A 25070-nucleotide genomic window follows, 5' to 3' on the forward strand; every position below is an offset into this window, starting at 1 on the left:
CGACGCGACTTGTGGATTGACGCGCCTTGACCAGCGCTTTCAGCATGTCGAAACGTTTGGCACATACAACCATCACGATGCATTCCCAATAACGAACAGCCATCAACTTTACATACACGATAGCACAACGCCTCAATCACTGCCATGGACGAATCGCCACGATCTTCTAAGCGGAGAAAGCTTGACACCCCGAAGCGCACCGAATCGAGCCCATCAACAAAGCCGTCAACCAGGAAAGCCTCTGGCAGGCTTGCAGCCCGAACCACGACGAACACGAATGGCGACTCTGTACGGAGTGTGGAGAACAAGCCAGCGCCAGCGCGCAAAAGCCAGGCGCTGAAGGGCGCAACAAATGGCACTGCGACAAAGCGTGCGGCCGAAGAAGAGATTGACGTCTACGATGACATTGAGGGCGCATTAAACGTCGAAATCTCCTCGCGACCAACCCAGATCCGTAAACCGTCGCAGAAAGCGTCCAAAGAGAACACTCCAATTGCGGCGCAGGCAAAGGAGGAAATACAGACAAACACTCCACCAAAGCGAGGAAGGGGGCGACCTACAAAAGCAGAAAGCGCACGTCGGGCCGCTTTGAAAGAGGCATCGACGGATGCCATCACACCTGCTAAAGGCGCAAAGGCTGTACGGAAGCCAGCAGCATCTGCACGCAAACCAGCTGCTGCACGAGCAAGCGCGCGCAAGAAGAGAGACCCGAGTCCTATCGCAGAGGAGAACGAAGAGACGGATGAGCTGCAGAACGAAACCAAAGCGGCTAAGCCCTCGAAACCTCGCTCAGTACGAAAGCCGGCTACCAGTACACGAAAAAAGGCAGCAGCGACGGAACCCGAGTCTGAAGAGGCAGTCGCAGCCACGCCTTCCAAGTCCACCAAGCGACGAAAACCAGCAGCAGGGCAAACAACCATACCGGAAAGCGAGGACGAACTCGGCGATGGCTCTCCCACAAGTAACAGGAAGCTTACTGCTAGTGCACGAAGACGCTTCAACCGCACCGATCATGTCACCAACAACGACGAGGAGCGCTGGTCGAATGCGGAAGAGCAGGTCAATGGTTATGACGAGGATGATATGGAGGTAGATGGGAACAGCATCCTGGACAGTTTGCTGGATCCCACGGAACCCAGCCCCTTCAACAAGCCTACGTCAGCACAGAAGGAGAAGGAGAAGTTCGCTCTATCGGCCATCTATAACGACATTGCACCGGGCCGCGAACTTGATCTCTTAAAAACGATCGTCATGGAACGTATTACTGGGAAACGTCCCTCGCCCCTGGTTGGTTTAGACGAAGAGTACAAATCTGTACACCAACTTGTCGAGCATACCATCACTGCTGGCGAGGGCAACTCAATGCTCGTCATCGGAGCCCGAGGTAGTGGAAAGACGGCACTCGTCAACAAAGTCCTTTCCGAAGTCTCCAAAGACAACGGTGGTCAGTACCACGTTGTTCGACTCAACGGCTTCGTCCACACAGACGACAAGATTGCACTCCGTGAGATCTGGCGCCAGCTAGGGAAAGAGATGGATATCGAAGAGGATAGTAGCGGCCCAGGAAAGAACTATGCAGATACGCTAGCGACGCTGCTCGCTCTGCTTTCCCACCCTTCCGAACAGACTGGCGAGGTGACCGACCAAGTCGCTAAAGCCGTCATCTTCGTCATGGATGAATTTGACCTCTTCGCTCAACATCCCCGTCAGACTTTGCTCTACAATCTCTTCGACATCGCACAGTCACGAAAAGCGCCCATCGCAGTCTTGGGACTCACAACACGCATCGACGTGACTAACAGTCTCGAGAAGCGTGTCAAGAGTCGTTTCAGCCACCGCTACGTGCATCTCAGACTGGCAACGACATTTACCGCGTTTCAAGAAACATGCAAAGCCTGTTTGTTAATACAGCCAGAGCTGCTAAGCGTCGAGGAAAGAGGTATACTAGAAGGCGGTACCAAGACCACACCAGGCCAGAAAGCAAAGAAGGGCGACACGAGAGAAGACGCATTATCCCAATGGAACGCCAACATCTCCGTAAGCCCATCCACCCTCCATCTTGTCAAACCACAACCCAGCTAACCTTCCTGCAGAAACTCTTCTCAACCTCCACCTTCCTAACCACGCACCTAGCCACAACCTTCTACCTCAGCAAATCCGTCCCCAAAATCCTAACCACCTTCCTCCTTCCCACCGCCACCCTCTCCCCCACCACGCCCTTCCTGCCCACCACCAGCCTCTCGTCCCCAGACTCAAAACTCTCCCTCATCCCCTCGCTCTCCCAGTTGTCCCTCTCCCTCCTCATCGCTGCCGCCAGATTAGACATCATTCACGACTCCGACACGTGCAACTTCAACATGGCCTATGACGAGTACGTGACGCTTGCGTCGCGTGCGCGGATTCAATCGGCTGCTGGTGGGTTGAGTAGTAGTTCTGGTGCGAGTAAAGTGTGGGGGAAGGATGTGGCGAGGCGCGAGTGGGAGGGGCTTGTTGAGTTAGGGTTGTGTATGCCGGTTTTGACTGGGGGGTCAGTGGGTGCGTTTGGGATGGTGAGGGTTGATGTTGCGTTGGAGGAGGTGGGTGAGGTTTTGAGAGGCATCAAAGGCGGGGATAAGGGGTTGGAGAGGTGGTGTCGGAGTATTTGATTGATGGACAAGGGAAGAAAGAGGTTGGAGTTGGTATTGGATACGGGTCATGGGGATGGATGGGGTTTTTGTATAATTAGCATAGCGGGACATAGTTAGCAGGGTGGATTGTTGTTTTGATAAACCTAGCATAGCGGAACGGCGTATTCATATTATAGATGAGGAGAAGGGTTACAAGATAGAATCGCGTTTGTAACATAAGCATATACAGCATATCATTATCTCAACATCGCATTACATCCCCTTTCCCCTCCCCGTCCATTGCTAACACCCCCAATAACTAGCCCAACGACTCTTCCCCCCAAGCACGCCCACAAACTCCCTCGCCACAATCCGACTCGTCTGCTCACTCGGATGCAATGGATCAAACCACATGAAACTATCCGGGCTCGTCGTGCTCGTACAATTACTTCCCTGTTCATTGCACAGACTCTCCACGCCCTGTACATTCAACGGCGCGCCCGTCCCATTCAGGTAACTAGACGGGTTGTAATACATATCCGTCATGAGGGCGTTGACGTCGAAAGAAGCTACCTTGGCATCTTCCCAGCGCTCTTCGATCTCCGCGGCAAAAGGTGTGCGGTACGCGTAGACTTGGTTGAGAGCGGCGACGGTGTTTTGCATGCGGCCGTGGACTTCTGTGAGGTTCTTTCCGGGGGTGTTGGGGTAGTACTGTGTTGATTGGAGGCCGCCTCCACCGGCTTGTTGGTATTGAGGGAGAAGATTTAGCGGCGCAAGATTCATAACGACGAAATACCGGCCGCCGTTCTCGTACAAGCGGTCGATTTGCGAGTATACGCAGTCCATGTAGTCGGCTACGGTCTTGCCGGGGGCTTGGCTGTCGGTAAGGAAGGCGCCGTTACCGAGGTCGTTGGTGCCGATCCAGATTGCGTAGACAGTGGAGGAGGGTTTGCCGGTGAAAAATTGCGTGCCGTTGGACGTGGTGGCCGTGGAGTCGGCGATGAAAGCGGGGAGTTCGTAGCCGGCAATGTCGGGGAAGAAGTCGTCGATGCCGGAGAAGTAGCGGGGGGTTATTTCGTTGGAGCACACGGCGCCTGAGACGGCGTAGTTGTAGAGATTGGTTTTGGAGTAGATGCTTGCGTATCGCGCCCAGGAGAGGCCGCCGGAGGCTGTGGCTAGACCCTGATTGTTATTAGTAAAGATTGGAGACTGGTATCATGACAGTTTTGACTTACCACAGGTTGCTGCCATGCTACAGGTGGTGCAGAACCATTGTTGTTGATGAAGTATCCTAGTCGGTTCTCATCCGTGTAACTGTCGCCAAACGTCACTAACGTCTTGAACTTCCCATCGCGCCAGCCCCCCGCGACTCCCCCAGTAATCGCTAGATTAGCGACGAGCAATCGAATTGACCAAGAAGACACCATTGTGAGACAGCCAGGTTGCCGGTGACAGCATCTGCGCCGAGAAACCCACGGGTACTTATATCGCTAAGCCTGTGGAGGCGGGCGGGACTTCTCCAAAGCACTAAGCATTCCTTTCCGCCGATACATGGGGCTAATCCAGGTCGGCAAATCTTTCATAATGAATTGCAGCTGGTACGCGGGGAAATTGGAGACGCGAGCCCGGTTGTTCATGGGAAATGATGCCGGTCGCGGGAGCTATACGCTTTCCGGGTGTGGTTGGTGTGGGATCAGGCTAAACAGGTGTGCAGTTCGATCGGAGGCTGGTGTCTATGAACCGGAGATTGAAACCTGGGTCGATAACAAGCATGTCGCGGTATCGACATGAACTTGTGTTTACCGTGCTCTTCGTGTTTTTGTTTGTCGCCAATGTACTGACGGGGGTGACGGCTTTCGACCTGCCATGCTCGATATGTTATCGCGACTTACGCGCCCGACAGTGATCCTAAGCTACCGTTGCGAACACACGTGGCGCGTGGGTCTGGGGCAGACTAGATCTGGGAAAGTATAGTGACGTCGTTGTTGCTTACAACGTCCTGTAATGTTGGTATCGGTCGGTAACCGCCGAGGCATGCTTGATGTTCCTCCAGCCGAGGTCTCGATGCGCACAAAACCCGGGATCGCAGTCGAGAACCAGTATTCGGCGAGACGAGCGAGACTAATGTATGCCGCAGGTCGTTCACGCGAATCCAATTAGTTCGCGTAGGGTACGAAGGGTACCTAGGTATGTTTTGACGTCGAAGCTCTTGCTCGAGAACTCTGTGGAGAGGGCACCTTAGAAGAACGGCGCAAGCAGGTTGACCTGGCTCATCGGAAAATGGCCCGGTCGTGTGTTGTCCTCATATGCTTTTTCTGAGGTTGAAGGCTATGGATTTGTTTTTCCTGGTACCCATTCGGCTTGTCACTAGGATGCTCAGATCGTGTACTGAATGTGGATCGAGATTTTGACGAGACAACCTTTGTGCACGCCAATACTGGCATGGGAGTGTCTCGTCACGAAGCCGTTGATTCAACGTGGGCTCCTTGACCGTGCCCGCTTCCCCGGTGCACGCGTCTTGCGCAGGCCATCGCTGGTGGATACGTCTAACCATATTGGAACAAAACAGTCGATAGTCCAACGTCAATAAGCGGTAGTGCCTGGGATGGAAGCAACACCATACTAAAGTTGTAGTGAGAGAGCAGAGACTTCTTGTAGCGGAAACTTCGGCATGCCGAGGCCTGACCCGAATGAGGCGACTCGATGCCGGTGGGGCGACATGCTGCTGTTCCGTCGCGAAGTCGCAAAGCGTTGGAGTCTAGCCAGGAAAGCGCCCCATTAGAGCGCGTATCTCGCTACCAAACTGTCGGGGAATTGGCCTGCAAATAGACAGATGTACCGATCAGGTCCTGGGCACATCAGATAGCTCTGTTTATGCCCCTTCCTCCCCGATCTTCGAAGCAGAGACGCGATCTCGACGGTTGACGTAGGCGGTGTTGAGCGTGGTAGTTCCTTCCCTACAACGAACCCTCACTCTCCAGGGCCTCTAGCGTCCCGTAGCCTGTTCCTTGTTCAGTCGCCCCACCTTCCCTTGTTATGTGTTTGACCCTCTCTGTCTTTTCAGATTCTCATCTTCAGCCCCATCACCAAGTGTATCGCAGCACCCGTGCCGAAGCTGTGCTCTTCTGCTGCGTATCATCTGCAGGCCCGCACTGTCTTGTCTTCGCTCTGACGCGGCCTGGATCTGGCTAGGTACTGGCACACAGACAAGTTCGATGAATCCACCACGACGCGCCAGTCCCCTTGTCATCACCTCGAAAGAGTCTTTGACTCCACAGCATAGCAACACCTCTGCAACGACCAAAGCAATAGCTCTTGCAACCAGTACGATTTCCTACGTCGGTGGCAATGACGAATGTGCTTCAGGCGTGCCTTGGGTCGAGGAGCTTGATGGAAGGAAGGAAGGACGGCTGCCAAGAGCCTGACCATGACCTCTAGTGAGTGGAATTGTGAGTGTTGGGAGGACTTCTGACGTGCAAGTCAGCTCGGCTAGCTTGACAGCATTCTGAACCAACTCGATGACAGCTACTGGTTCAGATAGAGCCGTGCGGATTGCTCGAATCTGAGCATACGATTCTAACTACCACAGGAAGATACACTCTCTACCGCCCATGTCGACCGTCCATCTACACTCCATGCGCGCACAAGCTGCGCATCCATAATTCCTGCGACGTCTACAGTGCGATTTGTCACCTACGTCGATGCGAACAAGCGCACGCGATATCACCGAGTGCTCTTCCGGCCCCTAGCAACATACCTAAAAGCGGGTTAGACACATTCTATCAAACAGGACGAGTTATCATTACAACTCGATATAGAGGTTCAAGCCCACGTCCTGGAGCTCTGCACGAACGTCTTGCATGAGCTCTTCGAACCGCGCAGCTGTCCAGCCCAGCTTGGATGTGAAAGGCCACAGCCCAAGTGACTCGAGGAGGTCGCCAATCATCTGGACGGATGGACGCTTGGTCAGCACGTATGCAACTTCTGCAACCGGGACGCATACGTACTGCGACAGAATCTCTACCGATGCTAGCCTGGGCCTCATCTATACGTCGATTTTCAGTACTGCTGTCTAGTAGGATGTTCCGGAACACTGGAAGATGGCCAACCGCAGTGGAAGATCAATTCCCTTGCTTGGCCGGACAATATGCAAAAGGCGAAATAGAACGGAAGACTTACTTTTTGACCAATCGCCTATGTGCAGCTGCACTATATCGACGTCGACGTCCCGATATCTATTATCGAGCAACAGCTGCTTCAACCGACGACCTATCCGTGGGTCACGATCCATGCCCGCCATGGCGCTTTGGTACTCCTGCCACCATTTTCGCACAGCATGCTGGTCCGTTAGACGTCCATTGTGCGATTGGATAATGGGCAGATACTCCATTATCTGTACCCAACCACCCGGCCGTAACAGTAATCTCATATCTCTGATGTATGTATCCCATCTGCGGATCTTGATACCTGGGAACACGAACCGCGAGTGTATGAGATCGAAGTGGTTCGCTTTGAATATCTCGGGATCGCGGAGAGGGTCGTTGAGATTATGAACGACCAGGTCCAAGTTCTCGGGCTCGTCTGAGACCTGCCTAGACACGGGCCGACGATTCAGTTTTCGCATCCGAATGGCCCAAATACAGGGTTGACTTACATGGGGAAAATGTCAAGCGCAGTTACCTGAGACTGTCAACACCCTTTCATCGATACGAGACGCGTTGGAAATACCAATCCCACCATACGTGCTTGTTGTGGGGTCAAGTACGCACCTCACAATCCTCAAATTCATCTGCGCATTGGACAGCCCAGTCGCCACCCCCGTAGCCGCACTCCAGTATTGCTTCGGGCTCTCCTACTGGTATTCGAGGGCAGAACAGTCCATCGCCAAAGAGCCGGGACACAATGTCATGTTGAGCTGTCAGTCTGCTCTCTTCGCGGTCATCGAAGGCCACCGGGGCGAAGTAGACACCCTCGTCAAGGGATGTTCTTTGGAACACTCGGCCGTGGACGATAGCTGTTTCTGCATCTTCGCTCATTGCTACTCACGCCTCTGAGAACACCATATGATACGCAGGCAACACCCAATAACAGAAATGGCGGCCCAAGACAAGTAATGGTATGTAGTAGCGACGATGTGAACCTCACAGAAACAGCACGACGAAAGCACGACGCTGTAGACTTTGCGATCTGCATATGGCTGTGAGCTGGCAACAAGCTCGGCAAAGGCGCAAAATTATCCGATATCGTGGCGAGAGGAAACGTCACTAAAGCAGGCTGACGAAGTAGCCGCAAGTCTCGAATCGCGAATGACCAAGGTTGATCACATCTGATCTCCATAAAACCAAGCGCTACCTCTCCAGCTTGCCTCTGAATACCAGGACGGTCCCCACGATTCGGTGACATATGTAGCTAGGGAGGCTACTGCATCGGCGGGAGTAATATCCGTTTTGGAACGTGGAAAGATGAGCAGATCGTTTCACTGCTTTCATCCAGCACATCCTACTCGCTAAGAGTCGGATCAAAACGAGGCGTATCGCCACTGGGGAATAGGAGTCAGGGGTCTATCACTCGAATACGAAGGACCTATCCGAAGACTCTGTCACTCATGCTGCTGCGAAGCATCATTGAGACCTCGTATACGGCTCGCTACAATTCTTGACACATCGGCATTTGTGGTAAATGCCCAACGTTAGGTAAGACAGGGGGAGGCCCACCATAGGAGCTCTGCTTACCTAGATTTGCTTCACTAGGACATCTTTGCTACTCACATTAGACAAAACTGCCCCGGAAGCTATTCCGCTGCACCACAAGCGATTCGCCGTGAAGGCAAGCATTGCTTGCGCTAGTGTATAGATTCGGTCGTTGATGGGCACGTGGTGCATGTCCGGACGGATGGCCCCGCTGACAGTCTTCTCGAAAATGAAAACCGCGGACATGGCCTCGGGACACAAGCCTATCGAAGCCAAGCCACATCGTCATTCCTATGGCTGTTGGCGGTGTTCACTATACCCGGACACGGTGCCTAGGGGTTCTCCTTGTCGCCACGACTATCAGAGTCTTCAATGGTTATCTTGCCAGGTGTTGCAATCCTGCTGCCCGTGCGTTCATTAATCCATGGATCTTAACACCAAGCTGCCGGATGATAACTATATGGGCTTAGTGTAGCCTACTCTCGGCCTGCTACATATTTAGGCAGAGAGTACGCCGCGCAATATTCTCCGATTTTTTTAACGTAAAGACGGCAACTTCACACAGCGCCGATGTGCTCGTAAGTAACACAGCCAATCAACACTTCCGCGTCGCAACCCACGCGCATTTGACGGACGGGATCGAGGACGGACAAGCTACGCATGTATGCAAAAACGCACAGTCGTTGTAGGCGGACTAAACCCCCACACATATGACTTCCATCCCGTTGAGATAGGTACGATCTGTTGACACGACGCTCGGTGTCATTCGATCACCCAGCAACGTCAGAACCCGAACACTGCTGGTGCCAAAGAGTTGCCCGCATAACAATGGCCTTTCAGCTACGACTCTGACCAGTACTTAATCAACATTGAATGCGTACCAAGAGAAAAGATTATTCAACCCGGATCAGGTAAGTGGCTTCAGACCTGCGGATTACACTGGCTTGCATCTACAAGCGTTTTGTATCCACAATCGCACGTCGAAAACCCACATCAGTATAATTCTTCAGGTTGGTCTGTCGACAATGATTACTATACCGCCTCTTCGCGAGCTGTATCAATTTCGCATCAGGCGAAGTCATCGACTACGATGAATTGAACAGTAGTCTATGATTTAGTCACCACGCGGGAGAGCCTTTGAACACTTTCAGCCCGCACCAACAGAATTTGCGAGTTATTCCGCGGGAGACCCCCAGAGCAACTGTGCCGACCATAACATCGTTCCCAAGGAGACCCAATATCCATCGCCGGCCACAGACTGGACGAGATACTGACGTCTGCCTCACTATTTGATATTCGTTGTGTAGTAGTCGGTGTGACGTCGGTCATGGTAGCGTCCGGCGCACAATCACCCGCTCGATACTTATGCCTTAGCCCCCTACTCAATTACAGTAACAAAACATAGCATGTTGCAGGCAGACTATAGAAGATCACAACGCTCGGTAAGGTAGGTACGCGAAGAATTACGGCGGTCAAAGCCGTCAACGGGCCGAACCGCGCATGATGGGAGCCAGCGTAGCAAGACTGGTGTCCAGTACGCTCACATACGAAAGCGCTATGGGCGCTCTCGGCCTTGACTTTGAGCGAGCGAGCAAATAGTCGGCAAGAAGCGGTGACGACGAGGGTCTGGATCGACGGTGTCTTCGGCATGGTGCAGATGTGGACTGGGCGGAATGATCCTGGAGGAGAATCGTGTTTGCAAAGGATCGATGATGATGTCGACTGTACTTAGTCGCGTGATAAGGTTTGGGTCTGGCGTGTGGGTATTTGACTTCGCTGGCTTGCTGCATTTGAATAGCGGGCCTCTAACAAGACCTAAGTTCAACAGCAGGCTCTACCTTATCTGATCCAGCGACGTTCAATAGATTGAAGTCAATCGGAATGCCATCACACAGCACGGAGAGGTCTACGAGCTCCTCTGTACTGGATATACTACTGTTGCTAGTGCTTTACTCGGTGCATTATTCGGGTAGGACGTCCATGTTCTGGTGACGTGACCAAGAGGAAAAAATCGTCGCTTACAGCACATCATACAGCTATGATGGAAAGACATATCCGCCATCGCATCTTTTCCTTTCCCAATACACTACAATATCGCAATGTCTAGGACGCGTGCAATACGTGTTTGGGCCTCACGCGGCGCATTTCGCAGCCCCACATCCGCTCAAGAATCATCATCTCATCGAACCTCTCCAGCCAAGACTGCACGCTCTGAATATGCGAGTGTGAGATTGCGCCCTTTCTAATCATTATCATGTGATACCCCAGACCTTTCCAGCTGATGATGGGGTGCAAGACGCGGACATGTGAAAGCATGAGGTGCACGGTGCGCAATCCCCACACATGACCAACTGCCGTCGGGACCGAGGTAACTCGTCATCATCAACAGCTCGGCTGCTTTCATGAGACACGACCGGGTCAGATCGCGAACGACCTTACAACGAGCCATCCTCCACGCTTCCAGCCACCTATCCTCTCATCCTCACACTTTCCAAATCTTGCACCTTTCTATCGTGGGATCTTTGCTGATACCCATTTGACTTTATAAATACCTTTGTTGCTTTGCTTGCATAGGAGATTCCTCAAGCGCAACTTCTTTCCGCGAAAGAACGAAGGGGTAGCCTCTTCGAACAGCACAGAGAAAACACATCATGGCTGCGCAGGAGCTGCGATATGATGGCCAGACCGTTGTGGTCACAGGCGCTGGTGGTGGTCTCGGTCGCGAGTATGCTGTCTTCTACGGCAGTCGCGGCGCGAACGTCGTTGTGAACGACTTGGGTGGCAGCTTCAAGGGCGAGGGCGCTGGCTCAGCGGTATGTCATTCCATCCGTAGATTCTCCTTCATAGCTAATTCACCCGACAGGCCGCAGACAAGGTCGTTGACACCATCCGCTCCGCTGGCGGTAAGGCGGTCGCCAACTACGATTCGGTCGAGAACGGAGAGTCCATCATCAAGACTGCTATCGACACTTTCGGTCGCATTGATATCCTCATCAACAACGCTGGTATCTTGCGCGATGTCAGCTTCAAGAACATGAAGCAGGCAGACTGGGATCTGATCTACCGGGTCCACGTCTACGGAGCATACAAGTGCGCGCATGCCGCATGGCCATACTTCAGGAAACAGAAGTATGGACGGGTTATCAGCACTGCGTCTGCTGCCGGTCTTTTCGGATCTTTCGGACAGACAAACTACTCTGGTAAGCACATGCATTGTGTGAAGAAATCAACGTCTACTAACTTCAACAGCTGCCAAGCTCGCTCTTGTCGGTTTCACCGAGACACTCGCAAAGGAGGGCTTGAAGTACAACATCCTCTGCAACGTCGTCGCTCCCATCGCCGCCAGCCGAATGACCGAAACTGTCATGCCTCCGGACGTTTTGGAGAAGATGAAGCCTGAGTGGATTGTCCCGCTCGTCGCTGTCCTTACACACAAGTCGTCCACCGAGACTGGCGCTATCTTCGAGGCCGGTGCAGGTCACGTCGCCAAGCTTCGATGGGAGCGCGCAACTGGTGCTCTGTTCAAGGCTGACGAGACCCTCACACCCGAAGCTGTCCCAGCCAAGTGGAAGGACATTGTCGACTTCTCCAAGGCCGAACATCCACAAGGCCCAGCGAACGCGCTTGAGCTCCTCGAGCATGCCAACCAGCTGCCACCCAACCCCAAGGGCGAGCCCCTTGACTTCAAGGGCAAGGTCGCTCTTGTCACTGGTGGAGGTGCTGGTCTAGGTCGCATCTACTGCTTGCAGTTGGCGAAGCGTGGTGCCAAGGTCGTCGTGAACGATTTGGTAAACCCCGACAACACTGTTCAGGAGATTCAGAAGCTTGGTGGAGAGGCTGTTGGCAACAAGGGCGATGTCCAGGACGGCGAGTCTGTCGTCAAGACCGCCATTGAGACGTATGGCCGCATCGACATCCTGATCAACAACGCTGGTATCTTGCGCGACAAGGCATTCGCCAACATGACCGACGAGCAGTGGGACATCATCCACAAGGTTCACCTGTTCGGTACCTACTCCTGCACCAAGGCCGCCTGGCCTTACATGCTCAAGCAGAAGTACGGCCGCATCCTCAACACCACCTCAACCAGCGGCATCTACGGCAACTTCGGCCAGGCAAACTACGCCTCAGCCAAGTGCGGTATCCTCGGTTTCTCAAAGTCTCTTGCTCTTGAGGGCAAGAAGAACAACATCTTCGTCAATACCGTTGCTCCCAACGCCGGCACTCAGATGACCCGCAGCATCTTCCCAGAAGAGGTTGTTCAGGCCCTCAAGCCCGACTACAACGCTCCTCTTGTCATTCTCCTCGTTTCCGACAAGGCTCCCGAGCCGACAGGTGGCCTATACGAGATGGGCTCTGGTTGGTTTGCGGCGACCAGATGGCAACGCTCTGGCGGACACGGTTTCCCCGTGGACGTCAAGCTCACTCCCGAGGCTGTCCTCTCCCAATGGGAACGCATTACCAACTTCGACGACGGCCGTGCCGACCACCCCTTCGACAACGCCAGTGGTCTCAAGTCCATCATGGCGAACATGGAGAACACGAGCAAGAAGAGCAAGAAGGAGAAGAAGCCTACCAAGAGCAACGAGGAAGTCCTTGAGGCTCAGAAGAAGGCCTTGGCCGCTAAGGCTGAGGGCACACCCTTCGAGTACACCGAGAGGGATGTCATTCTTTACAGTAAGTCAGTTTCATTCCGCAGGAGTAACCACATCTAACACTTTCTCAAGACCTGGGAATCGGCGCCAAGCGCACCGACCTCCCCTTCGTCTACGAAGGCGACGAGAACTTCCAAGTAATCCCCACCTTCGGCGTCGTTCCCCCCTTCAACGCCGAACCCCCCTTCTCCTTCGACGAAATCGTCCCCAACTTCGACCCGCGCATGCTCCTCCACGGCGAGCAATTCCTCGAAATCCGAAAGTTCCCCATCCCCACCGAAGCTAAGCTCGTTGCCGTACCCAAGCTAGTCGAGGTCGTAGACAAGGGCGCAGCCGGCCTAGTCGTATACGGAAGCGTAACCAAGGACGCTAAGACGGGCGAGGAGATCTTCTACAACGAAAGCACAGTCTTCATCCGCGGCTCTGGCAACTTCGGCGGCCAGAAGAAGGGCGCTGACCGCGGCGCTGCAACAAAGATTCACAAGGCACCGGAGCGCGCACCCGACACTATCGTCGAGGAACGCACAACGGAAGAGCAAGCTGCTATCTACCGTCTCTCCGGCGACCTCAACCCCCTACACATCGACCCTCAGTTCAGCAAGGCCGGCGGCTTCCCCACACCCATTCTGCATGGCCTGTGCAGCTTTGGTATTTCGGGTAAGCACGTTCTGCAGACGTATGGTCCGTTCAAGAATATCAAGGTCAGGTTTGCGGGTGTTGTGCTACCCGGTCAGACACTGATTACCGAGATGTGGAAGGTGGGCAATACAGTGCTGTTCCAGACTAAGGTTAAGGAAACGGGTAAGCTGGCTATCAGTGGGGCTGGTGCCGAGTTGATGGGGGGTGGGAGTAAGTTGTAGATGTGAAAGAGCATAAGAGGAGGAGGTTCATAGGTGTCGACGGCTGTTGATGCCTTGTTGTATATATGTAGTGTTTATGTCATAAGTTCATCTTCCAGAATATGCGTTCAACTTCCGAGGCTCAACCATGACCACCACCTTCATTCCGAACAAGAGATTAGTTCCCAATAGAGTAGATCATCTTCCCACTTTGACTGGGGCTCCTGAGGAGGGGAAGGCTCGAAGTCACGTGGCTCAAAAAAGGTCCCGTTTAAAGGGTCTCCCCGACCCAAATGCGGAAGACTGTTAACGTCAATCTCCGTGATGAAGTTACTGTCATTGCTTGCAGTGGGTTTCCAGCCCTCAACATCGTCATTAGGATCGTACTCCGACTCGTCGGAATTTTCTGCGTCCGCTATGTTGCTGGCTTGATGGCAGACCTTGTGTATTGAGCGAAGCCGGCGGTCCTGTTTGGATTGAAAGAACGTGTTAGTATTTGTAGATTGAAAGAATTTATTAGTATTTAGGTATATATATATATATATGTGTGTGTGTGTGTGTGTGTGTGTGTGTGTGTGCGTGAGAGAGAGAGAGAGAGGGAGCGACGAAACATGGAGAGAGGGAATTACGCGCTTACAGAGTTTAAGTAGCGTTCTGCTTCTGCGTGCCAGTCTTCGTTGCCGCTCTTCAGCGCTGGAAGTAAGTCCCAAGTCATCTTCGGACTGAGACTTCCATTGTCGTAGGTAAAAATAGATTCAACGTGTGCGCCCTCGTTCTCAAACATAGTGACCACATGGAGGGAAATTTCTCAGGATTCAGCAGGCTATCGCCTGCTAGTCACAATCGGGCAAGGTAATGTCTATTTCATGATGTCTTCCAGGAAGTATACGTCTGTAGTAAACGAAGCTCTGGCAAAGATATTAGAGCTTCACACAAGCAATGCCGCCATCGTGACAAATTGACAGGCTCCCAGCCTTCTAGTCATCCTCCTCACCTTCGCTGTCGTTCTCTTCACTCCCGCTATCCAGCTCAAACCCCTCTTCAATCTGATCCTCTCTAAACATAGTCCCATAATACCGTTCCGGGGAAGGAGGAGGCGAACAAGGAGGACTCCACCCGATACGATACAAGGTGCCATCATCTTTAACTCAATCCTAATTAGGTTCGGGTTCTTCATATTCTAGGTCATCGCCTGACTCCCAGCCGTCCTCGCTGTAGTACATGCTCTTTAGTCTCTCCGGATCATAGTCTGCGTCGTTTTCTATGCGGTAGTGTTTGTGGTGCTCACGGACGCGGAAATCCTACTTTGTGGGTTACTATGTGTGAGGCAGCGAGCGATGTAGAGACGCTGTCGAAGTAACGAGGGGCTTTTTCTTTTCAATTGGATTCGACATTGAATGGCGCGATTGGTGAGGGTGGACATTGAAGGTTGGAGTCTGGTCGCCAGGAACATAAAGTGGATAGGCGTTCCCGAGGTCACGCTCTAGTGGCATCGAAAAGGCCAGCGTTCAGAAAACTAGAGTCCCTGCACTATTGAGATGGTTGCAGTATATCATCCATAGAACATGGTATTTATCAGTGTTCACGAACGTCTGATGGTTTCGAGAGATGTATGTCTCATGATATGTATCGAAACGACTAGGGAGCTAACTGGTAAGGGTAGTAAACGCGATTAATATAAACAATCAAGTGATACTATTCTGGCCTTCTCAATCGGAACCTAAATCTGTGTCGTACTCAGGTCAATCCGTACTCTGGCTCGGGGAAGACACCCACCCAGCATGGCGGGTCGAAGTCGTCGCAGTAGTCGTACGTATCCTTGAATTTCTTCTTTTCTTCCAGATCGAGATCGTTCAGTAGGTCGTTCTTCCATTGTGTGAAATCACTTCCGTACTGACGTGGCGAAGACAAAGCACCTACATAATATTTTCGACCATCTTGACGATAATTTTCAACACTGTCGTCGCTATCGCCTTCACCACTGTAGATATCCTCATCCGTTCCGTAAGGGGTATCGCCATCGTCGGGATGTGAAGTGGGGTCATAATCGTTGTTGTTTTCGATACGATAACCCCTGTGTACGTCGCACAGACGTGTAGCCTGGTTCACGCGTATGGTTAGAGTAAGTGAGTAGGATTTAGATGATGCGAAGATCTTACGTTGTCAAAGAAGCGCACTGCATCTTCTCGCCAGTTGGATTCTGGATATCTCAGAGCGGGGAGCATGTCATACTTCGGTACTCGACGCGGGTAGAAGCTGTCATATACGAATTGGACCCGCACACGAGCCCCTTCTTTCTCAAAGATGGTGACTGTATCCCTACACATGTCGAGGATCCGCCGCCAAACGTTGAGCCTGACATATTTTTGGTGGACCCGAAGAGTCAGCATAAAGCCCGTTTTCTTCTTGATGGAAAGAAGCGTTTTGAAATACTGTTCGTAACGCTGCTCGTCGGTTGGGTCATTTTCGAGGTCCGCGATTAATTCGTCAGCCTTAATGACGACAGCTAGCCTTCGCAAAGTTGCTGCAGGCTTTAGGCCAACATAAAATCTGTCTTGATGAAGAATAGACACAATCTGAGTCAACGGTACCCCCATCGCAATGGTGGCATTGCCGCGAGTTAAACGACTATACCAAGCTTCGACCATTTCAAGTGCAGATTGTTGCCCAACAAAAGCTGGCTTTATAAAATATGGTACCAGGCTATGGTGGCAGCTGTCAATCGCATCCGATTCGTCGCACGTCATCATGTTGTTCTCGCAGTCTTGCGGCGAATTACGGCAACCAGATGACATGATGGCTATCATACTACTGTTTGTATCGTCCAAAGTCTTACGGTCCCAGATGTGCGCGTAGACCATGTCTCGAAGCTCGCGGGGTAGGTGTTGTTGTAACACTTCGAAGAATGGAAGACTCCAGGCTGCAGTGTAGCGCCGGAGCGCTTGCGGAAGAGTCCTGGTAGGTAGGGATAGTTTAGACTGGAATTGATCTCAAGTTTCCGAGTGCTATGCACTTACTGGAGAAGCGCATCGATCTTCACTTTCGTCATCTCTTTGTGTTGTTCCTCTAACGCATCGAGCTTTTTTCTGGTAGCCGCAATTTCCTCTTCGACTGAGTTGAGCCTGACAGTCGTTTAGTACAACTTCTAAGGATTGGAGAAGTTCTGGGATTCACGCACTCTTTCTGAGCAGCGAGGTCCTTCCGCTTGATGCTACCAACTAGTTAGCATAAGAGCGAAGTGGGGCCGAATAGTGCGTCTATACTCGCGCAGACAGTCAAGCGCTGATTTAAGGTTTGTATTCATATCGTGCCTATATGTGGCGGCGCGCTCACAGTGTGGGGAGTGTGGGAATTGTGGGACGTATGGAGGTTAAGAAGTTAAGACTTGGGATGACTGTATGTTCGTCGACTTCGGCACAGCGGCAACCTCGGAACATTCCGAATCCTTGTCTCAGCAACAACCCTGGGAATGCAGCGAGCTGTAACTACTGAAGAAGGCTTCGCATCCATCCATAGACGTTGAAGTTTTCGTCACCGCCTTCTTGTCTAGCATTTCCCCGCAGCCCCCGGATATGTGACGGCTCCAATCGACATCGCGTACGACACACGAGCAGAACCCCAATTACCATCGCCTCCCGCTGCCATCGCAACCACAATTGTGTCTTGACAACCCTCTATCAAAATCAGAAGGTCGTAAACCTGTATCCTCGTGCAAGCCCCTGTCCCAATAGTCCTCCTCCCCATCGTCTGGATCGTAACCCGGCTCATCCTCCCCGCGATAATGTCTATCTTGATGTCTAATCCGACAGAAACATATCTGCTCTGGTTGTCAACGCCGCCCTTGCATGAAGACAACGAGGGGTCCAGTATTACCGAGTCAAGATATTCGCTTACGCTCTTCTTCCACGTCGCTGGATCATAGCCTCTAACGATGCTGTTCAAGTCCACACAGACATACGGTGCGGGATACCGGGCATGGCCACAATGTATAGCGTGAACGTCGACGATAGCTCCTTCGTCGTCAAAGGTCTTGACTATGGGCTGCATGAGATCGAAGAAGTCGGGCCAGCAGTTCAATCGGAACTTGGGAGTGCATATACGGAAGTTGAGTCGAAAACCACTCTTTTTCTTGATCCGGTGAAGAAGATCGAAAGACTTCCGGCGCGTGTCTGCGTCTAGCCACTTGCAATACGGACTACTGATCCTGGATGTGGTCTCGTCGAAATCAATGGTAAGAGTCCGAAGAACTGTTGCTGGGTCTAGGCCGACCTGGAAACGATCTTCACATACGGCTTGTTGAATCGACTCTTGGGTATCAGAGATCGTGAAGGTGTCTGGCATGAGTCTAGCTGCTGCTTCGTACCATGCCTGCACCATCTCCAGTGCTGTCTCTTTGCCCATGAAGTCGGGCAGAACGACATGTGATTGGCACCTCGGATCGGAGTGGCCTGGAGAGCTGGACTGCAGGCTTTGCTGTCTTGTCGTGTTGAGGTATTCCACATCCCAGATCTGTGCATATATCATCTCGCGAATCTCGACAGGCAGTAGCTCTTGCATCATTGCAGAGCATAGCATGTTCCAGGCTTTTGAGTACTGCTTACAGGATGTTTCGAGCTTGCTACATATGATGCAACTTCAGCGACTGAAAAAATCATGGAGAATTGGCGGCGACTTACGCCTGTACTTTCGTCGTTTTCTCCGCTGTTGATAGCCACTCATGTTTTGCTGCCGCACGCTCACTTCGCGTACTATGTTAGGTTGTTTGGCTACTCAGTATCGTTGTCTAAGCATTACCTCTTCTCTACCGCAACCTTCGCGCGTGCCAGGCTAAGCAGGTCAGTTTCTACAAAGTCTAGGCAGCAGTGTATGAGGATGGAGGTACAAACATCAACGTTCGAATACACGTGTCGCGTACACCTTGTTCCAAGTCGTGTAAACTTCTCATGGTGATGACTACCAGGAAAGAAGACAAGATTGCAGTCTCGGTCGAAGGCGAAGTCGCGCTAGATTCGCGGTTTGCCCCACTTACGCGTACTTCATGGGTGGCCTCACGATTATTGAACGCTTCCTGTGCGAAGCTTATGACATTTACACGTGGTTCAAAATGCTTAGACTGACATAGTATCGGCACAATGACAGCCACGCATCCTTCCTCCCAAACGAAGTAACCCCTTTTCATCGAACACGAGAGGACTCGACAAAACTTTTCCAGGCAGCGACATTAGGATCAAAGCCTGGTCTGTCTTTTCGCCACGATAGTAGCGGTGATAAGATTTAATTTGCTCATCATCTAACCAATTGACTCGTCAGATGTTACCCTCCCAAATGAGTTATAAACGTCTTACCTTCTCAAAATAATCGATCAAACCCTGCTTCATATTTTGCTTCCAAGTCGTTATATCATAGTTCCTCACCAGGTGTTCGATGTCAGTGTAGACACCGGGGCTCTCATCAGTGCAATCCGTACCGTTAGGATCATAGAGAGACCTAACACTGACATGGGCTCCTTCATGTTCAAAGGCCTCAACGATAAGTCGCAGAAGGCCAAGAATTTCCGGCCACATATTGAGACGGATGCAACCGTGTTATATCAAGAAATTGAGCTTGAAGCCGGCCTTTCTCTTGATGCGAAGAAGGAGACCGAACGCGACTTGATGCAACGTAGCATCCTGGAAAGCGAATTCTTCAGGGCCAAGTACGCGACTGGTACCGGGCACTCCCAAATTTCAGGAATCGCAGAATAGTGGCAGCATCTAAGCCTACCTGGAAATTGTCTTCGCAAATGACCATCCTGAGATTTTCTCCTAGGTTGTGTGCCGAGTACGCGCTAGCTGGAGTAGTAGGTTTCAGCTGCAGTGATCTCGTACCACATCTGGACGTTCTCCTTTGCAGCCTCGATTCCTGCGTACTCTGGTCGGACGACGTGTGAGATGTGTAAGGTCCGCTGAGGTAGCTGTGTGTGGCTAAGTGTGCTGTCGCCCTTAGCCTTCATGGCTACCTCAAAGCTCTCTCCGCCTTTCAAATAGTCTTCATCCCAGATTTCGACATTGGTAATGTCTCGGATCTCGCGCGGTAGACGGTCGTGCATTCTGGCGTAGTATAACTTGTTCCAGGCTTTCGAATGTGATTCGTGAGACGCTTCGAGTTCTTTGTTTAGACTATGTCTGTAACCCATTGCTCACCGTTGAGCTGCGTCTTCTCAAGATCATAGGAACTCACGCTTTCCACTCGTCCCAACCATCGTCACTCCAAGAGTAGCTACTTTCCATCCATGGTTCGCTTGAGTCCACCGTCAGCTTCTCTTGAGTCTTTGACAGCACCTGGTGTGAATGTGTTCACGAGTTCTGACGCCGTTTGAACCTATGCGAATTAGTTGGGAAGAGCAGTGATACAGTATGGCAATCACTTACTTGAATACTCGGTCCTGTACGCGTCAAGTTCTTGGTGTAGCTCACGTAGATTTGCCATGGTCGCTGTTGAGGGTAAAGAGAAGTGTGACGTTTTTTCGAGGTTACAGGTTTTCCTTCCACGCGTTCTTTGTTTGGTCCTGGCGTTGTGGAAGCGAGCTGACAACCACAATACTGAAGGACTCGGAGCCAGCCGGAGCTCTGTCACGTCGTGTCATGTTCACGTGCGCCACAGCGCATCAGCCATCTTCGCTACCTGCGCCATCTCCTTAACATCATGTACTCTCAGAATCTGCGCACCACCCCTGATAGCCGCCTCTACAGCAACAGCAGTCCCCCAGATCCTATCCTTTGCCTCCTTAACTTCCGTAATATCCCCAATGAACTTCTTCCGACTCGTCCCGACAAGCCAAGGAATGCCTTCCAAACCCGGATACCTCATCAACTCATCCTGTCGGCGAAGCAGCTCAAGATTGTGTTCCTTTGTTTTCGCAAAGCCAATACCAGGATCGAGAACAATGCGCCAACGCCTCACACCTGCCCTTTCTGCTGAAACGACACGCTCGAGGAGTTCGCGGCCTACGGTCTCTACGATGCCGTCGGGGTAGGATGTCATTTCAGGATCGGTCATGGTTTCGGGCGTGCCGCGCATGTGCATGAGACATACTGTGCAGCCAAGTTTGCCCATGGTGGAAAGCATCGTATCGTCCATGGCACCTGCACTGACGTCGTTGATCATGTTTGCGCCGGCGTTGATGGCGGCTTCGGCGACGCTTCCACGGTATGTGTCGACGCTGATTGCGATGTGATTTGCCTCTGTCATTGAGCGGATCAGCTTTACAGCTGGGAGGACACGTGCTAGCTCTTCTTCGGCGGAGACCTGGACCGCGCCGGGTCGTGTTGACTGGCCGCCTACGTCGATGATTGTGGCTCCGGCCGAGATGTGTTCGCGGATGGTGTCCGCTAGGGTTGCTTCATCGATATTGTAATTTTGGCCGCCATCGGAGAATGAGTCTGGTGTGACATTCAGGATAGACATGATCCTCGTGTTGTTCGCTATTCGAGAAGACGATATTGGGGATAGATCTGGTCCAAGTGGCGTCAACGGCACCAGCGGCACTTCTGATTTGGGGAGTCTTTTGAAATGACGTTTGATTTGACCAACGAATGGGTAATTTTTATGCTCATTGCGCAAAAGTCTAGAGAGGATCAGCACCGTTTCACTAGGCAAATAAATGATTATCTTACTCAACAAGAGGGCGTAGAACAAACTCCCTCTCGAACATCAACGCATGCGGGATCGTAAGTCTTTCGCTGGAATACTTCTCGTATCCATGAAGTAAAATGTCCAAATCAATATTTCTGGGTCCTTTGTCGATGACTTTGACGCGGCCCATGCCATTCTCCACTTTCTGAAGCGCGTCTAAAAGTTCGATTGGTGACAGTACAGTCTCTATCTGCTTGCGTAAATTTGATGTTTGGAAGAAGCAAAATTATATGGCGTACCTGACAAGCACCATTGACGAAGTTGTCCTGATCGAGTACGTACATAGCTTTGCTCTCCCATAAACTACTGGTTCGTACGATTTTAATCTTTCCACTTGACTCCATCTCTCTGCATGCACGTTCAATCATGGCCACTCTATCGCCCATGTTGCTTCCCAAAGCAACGACGGCAAGGTTCTTCTTAGGATAGACTTTACCAGCAAAATGTTTCTGCACATTTTGCGATGGGGGCTCGCGCGGAACGTGAGAGTCGGAGGGTGTACCACATTCCTGGCGTCGAGCGGGTGACGAGTGAAAATTCGATCGATTAGAGTCCTTGCTGTTGATGGTATTGACTGTGAGCGCTACACGGCGTGGACACCGCAAGGGGGCGGCCCTGAGCGTAACTAAACATTTGGATGCATTAGTGAACATGTTAGCATGTGACGCAGTGGGACAGACAGAGGCAGGCGCGCGATGCCGATAGCCTTCCCCGGATGGCACTAGATGATAAGCGGTTAGCGCTCTCCGCGTGAGACGTGCGTCGTGCCTCGGCTCACGGCTTACAGAGAGTCGACCAGGACTCCTCAACCATAAGAAAGGGCCCGACTCCTCAAACCTTAAGAATTCGCCCGAATCCTCGATCCACTCGCCTTCCTCTCTTGCTGTTGAAATCCTTCGCATCTTCCCTTTCTCAACCGCAAACCTCCATACCGTCATCATGGCTTCTCCACGTACGCATCCACGCCTCATTCACATGTTCCTCAGCTGACACACCTCAGAGCAAATCCGCACCAAGCTTACCGACCTGCTGAAGATCCAGCACCCCGTCATGCTTGCGGGCATGAACGTGGCTGCTGGACCTAAGCTCGCCGCCGCCGTCACCAACGCTGGAGGTCTCGGTGTCATCGGTGGTGTCGGATACACACCCGACATGCTTCGCGAGCAGATCGCCGAGTTGAAGGGATACCTGAATGACAAGAATGCGCCATTCGGTATCGACCTGCTCCTTCCTCAGGTTGGAGGCAGCGCTCGCAAGACCAAGTACGTACGGGGCGATGCATCACATGCAAGGCACGAGACTAACGGCATATAGCTACGACTACACCAAGGGCAAGCTGAACGAGCTCGTCGACATCATCATCGACTCCGGCGCTAAACTATTCGTCTCCGCCGTCGGTGTCCCACCCAAGGCCGTCGTCGAGAAGCTACACAAGCACGGAATCCTCTACATGAACATGATCGGTCACCCCAAGCACATCAAGAAGTGCCTCGACATCGGCGTCGACATCATCTGCGCACAAGGAGGCGAGGGCGGAGGACACACTGGAGACGTTCCCACATCTATTTTCATCCCCGCGGCGGTTAAGATGGTCGAGGGCCACAAGTCGCCCTTGACCGGCGAGCAGGTACAAATCGTAGCTGCGGGTGGTATCTACAACGGCCAGTCGCTCGCTGCGATGCTCACATTTGGTGCCACCGGTGTCTGGGTTGGAACACGTTTCGTCCTTTCCGAGGAAGCCGGTGCGCCCAAGGCCCACCAAGAAGCCGTCCGCACAGCTGGCTGGGACGACAACATCCGCACCATCATCTTCACTGGACGCCCACTCCGTATCCGCACCAACCCATACGTCCAGAACTGGGAAGAGAACAGGCAACAAGAGATCAAGGAGCTCACTGCCAAGGGCATATTGCCTGTCGAGCATGATCTCGAGAAGATGGGTGACGACCTCGACGACGAGACCATGGACAACGCGCGGCCGTTCCTCATGGGCAAGGTAGCTGCTGTTGTTAACGAGAGGAAGAACGCCAGGGAGATTGTTGATGAGCTCGTCACAGATGCTGTCAAGTGGTTGAACATTGGCAACTCTATGATTGTGTCCAAGTCGAAGCTATGAGGAACCATTTTACGTAGTTAATTTTGATGCATCTTTCTCTGTTCTCATTCAAGGTCCATGAGTATCCGCTATCTGTAAAGTACATGGTTCAAGTTGATTAACTGCAAGATAATGCGCCTCGGTATAACCTTGGAGCTAGCCAACGAGCTAGTGCTGACCTGATGCGGCGGATGCCACCGCATATGCCCCGATGCCGCGGTCCGAAGAGCATCTCTTGCAAGGTTCCGTTATTACCACAACACGTAACCAACGGCATGACGGCACAACGACAAGGTTTTCTGCAAAGGCGCGAGGCTGGCTTGAATTTAGAACTCGCCGCCGCAGAAAAGCGGATATCGGAGCATGCCATGCGACATCAGATGATAGCAGTCTATCTCTCTGCGTTCATGCAAATAAGGATCAACACGATTGAACAGGAGGAAAACGAGAGGAACAAAGCCAGAGGGATACTTACAAGCACGGCTGCACAGTCGGCTGCCTCTCTGTTCATGTGATGTAAGATTGGAGCCTGACACTTTGACAGGAACTTAGTCTGGTCACATTACAATAAAAAGGGAGAATGGGATGAAAGGAAAGCGATGTGTGCTCGCGGCTTACTCAGAGGAGGGTACGCGATCTTAACAACATGTCTGGTGCTTATCAATGTACCAATTGACAGGGTACAGTGCATTCAATCAAGTCACTCAGAGCTATGCGCGGGTAGCATGCCTCTACCTTGCCACTCTAATACAAGCCCGACTACTACGGGAACTGCGTGATTTGATATACGACTGCATCTGGGACGAGGACTATCTCGGGCTAACATCGGGCCACATGTCTCTCGCATCGAGTGGTATCTACCTCTGGACAAAACCTCATCTTCATCCCAGGGTGGGCCGTAGTACCAAACCCATCGTCATAGACCCTGCATACGTTGACCCGGACAGGGCCCAAGAAGCTCTGGAGCGCTATTACCGCGCTTCCCCACACCGCAAGGATGCTTTCTTAGTCGGGTATTCCGAGCGCTTGCATACGCTGCTTCACGATGATGTATTCAACCTCAGTGTACTGTCAACAGAGCATCTACGAGCAATGGATTTGCATCTTACGCAAGACCAATTTAAACGGGATACACCGGCAGAAATCAACGAAGCCATGTTAAGCACAACGTTCACCCAGCTCACCAAGGGTATCCTCCGGAAGAAAGACTTCAAACTGCGTATCACAATCATACAAACAGAAATCCGACTCAAGTAATGGCACCTACTATTCCGCATTCTAGTCCCTTTATATCATGCCTTTCGAGTGGAAGGAGCGGAAGTCAGTGTATCTTGGGCTTGCACAAGGACGAAGGATTCGATGATTGGGTGCGTGTATTCGCTTGATGAGATCATTAGGGCGTGGACTCCGTATCCAGATTGGGAGAAAAAGGCTATTGAGTTTCTGCACGGGGAGAGCGAGTTCCCAGAGTGGAAAAGGAAGCACCGTAATGAGGACGAAGAGGAAGATGT

At 52.0% G+C, this 25070-nt stretch overlaps 8 protein-coding genes across 8 annotated transcripts; 4 read left to right on the plus strand and 4 right to left on the minus strand.

Annotated features, from left to right (window-relative positions):
* Positions 1-144: 144 nt before the first annotated feature.
* On the plus strand, positions 145-2869 carry BKA58DRAFT_347529 (origin recognition complex subunit 4 C-terminus-domain-containing protein; the record flags this gene model as incomplete). Its single annotated transcript, XM_046168458.1, has 2 exons — positions 145-2037; positions 2094-2869. 2 exons carry the CDS (start codon positions 145-147, stop codon positions 2643-2645), a joined length of 2445 nt encoding a protein of 814 aa, XP_046020465.1. The 3' UTR covers positions 2646-2869.
* On the minus strand, positions 2778-4187 carry BKA58DRAFT_56320 (GDSL lipase/acylhydrolase family protein). Its single transcript, XM_046175542.1, has 2 exons — positions 3842-4187; positions 2778-3788 (listed from the first exon to the last, which is right to left on the minus strand). Exons 1-2 carry the CDS (start codon positions 4031-4033, stop codon positions 2910-2912), a joined length of 1071 nt encoding a protein of 356 aa, XP_046020466.1. The 5' UTR covers positions 4034-4187; the 3' UTR covers positions 2778-2909.
* Positions 4188-6408: 2221 nt separating this feature from the next.
* On the minus strand, positions 6409-7642 carry BKA58DRAFT_444424 (S-adenosyl-L-methionine-dependent methyltransferase; the record flags this gene model as incomplete). The annotated part of the gene is made up of 5 exons (XM_046174067.1): positions 6409-6552; positions 6614-6651; positions 6786-7198; positions 7261-7286; positions 7376-7642. The coding sequence occupies 5 exons, from the start codon at positions 7640-7642 to the stop codon at positions 6409-6411; spliced, it is 888 nt and encodes a 295-aa protein (XP_046020467.1).
* Positions 7643-10780: 3138 nt separating this feature from the next.
* BKA58DRAFT_56510 (uncharacterized protein) lies at positions 10781-13881 on the plus strand. Its single transcript, XM_046175544.1, has 4 exons — positions 10781-11109; positions 11160-11496; positions 11546-12973; positions 13024-13881. The coding sequence occupies exons 1-4, from the start codon at positions 10948-10950 to the stop codon at positions 13809-13811; spliced, it is 2715 nt and encodes a 904-aa protein (XP_046020468.1). The 5' UTR covers positions 10781-10947; the 3' UTR covers positions 13812-13881.
* Positions 13882-17152: 3271 nt separating this feature from the next.
* BKA58DRAFT_393871 (uncharacterized protein) lies at positions 17153-18741 on the minus strand. The gene is made up of 4 exons (XM_046171130.1): positions 18677-18741; positions 18467-18617; positions 17664-18408; positions 17153-17607 (listed from the first exon to the last, which is right to left on the minus strand). The coding sequence occupies exons 3-4, from the start codon at positions 18363-18365 to the stop codon at positions 17413-17415; spliced, it is 897 nt and encodes a 298-aa protein (XP_046020469.1). The 5' UTR covers positions 18366-18408; positions 18467-18617; positions 18677-18741; the 3' UTR covers positions 17153-17412.
* Positions 18742-20417: 1676 nt separating this feature from the next.
* On the minus strand, positions 20418-21832 carry BKA58DRAFT_325050 (folic acid synthesis protein FOL1; the record flags this gene model as incomplete). Its single annotated transcript, XM_046167991.1, has 3 exons — positions 20418-21396; positions 21446-21654; positions 21704-21832. The coding sequence occupies 3 exons, from the start codon at positions 21830-21832 to the stop codon at positions 20418-20420; spliced, it is 1317 nt and encodes a 438-aa protein (XP_046020470.1).
* Positions 21833-22263: 431 nt separating this feature from the next.
* Positions 22264-23695, plus strand: BKA58DRAFT_473336 (oxidoreductase-like protein). Its single transcript, XM_046175313.1, has 3 exons — positions 22264-22416; positions 22465-22726; positions 22779-23695. Exons 1-3 carry the CDS (start codon positions 22404-22406, stop codon positions 23578-23580), a joined length of 1077 nt encoding a protein of 358 aa, XP_046020471.1. The 5' UTR covers positions 22264-22403; the 3' UTR covers positions 23581-23695.
* A 37-nt stretch (positions 23696-23732) lies between these two features.
* BKA58DRAFT_393876 (uncharacterized protein) lies at positions 23733-25069 on the plus strand. The gene is made up of 2 exons (XM_046171131.1): positions 23733-24187; positions 24246-25069. The coding sequence occupies exons 1-2, from the start codon at positions 24159-24161 to the stop codon at positions 24814-24816; spliced, it is 600 nt and encodes a 199-aa protein (XP_046020472.1). The 5' UTR covers positions 23733-24158; the 3' UTR covers positions 24817-25069.
* Position 25070: the final 1 nt, after the last annotated feature.

This window comes from Alternaria rosae (genome assembly GCF_020736505.1).
Source record: "Alternaria rosae strain MPI-PUGE-AT-0040 chromosome Unknown BKA58scaffold_12, whole genome shotgun sequence".
Classification (NCBI taxonomy): domain Eukaryota; kingdom Fungi; phylum Ascomycota; class Dothideomycetes; order Pleosporales; family Pleosporaceae; genus Alternaria; species Alternaria rosae.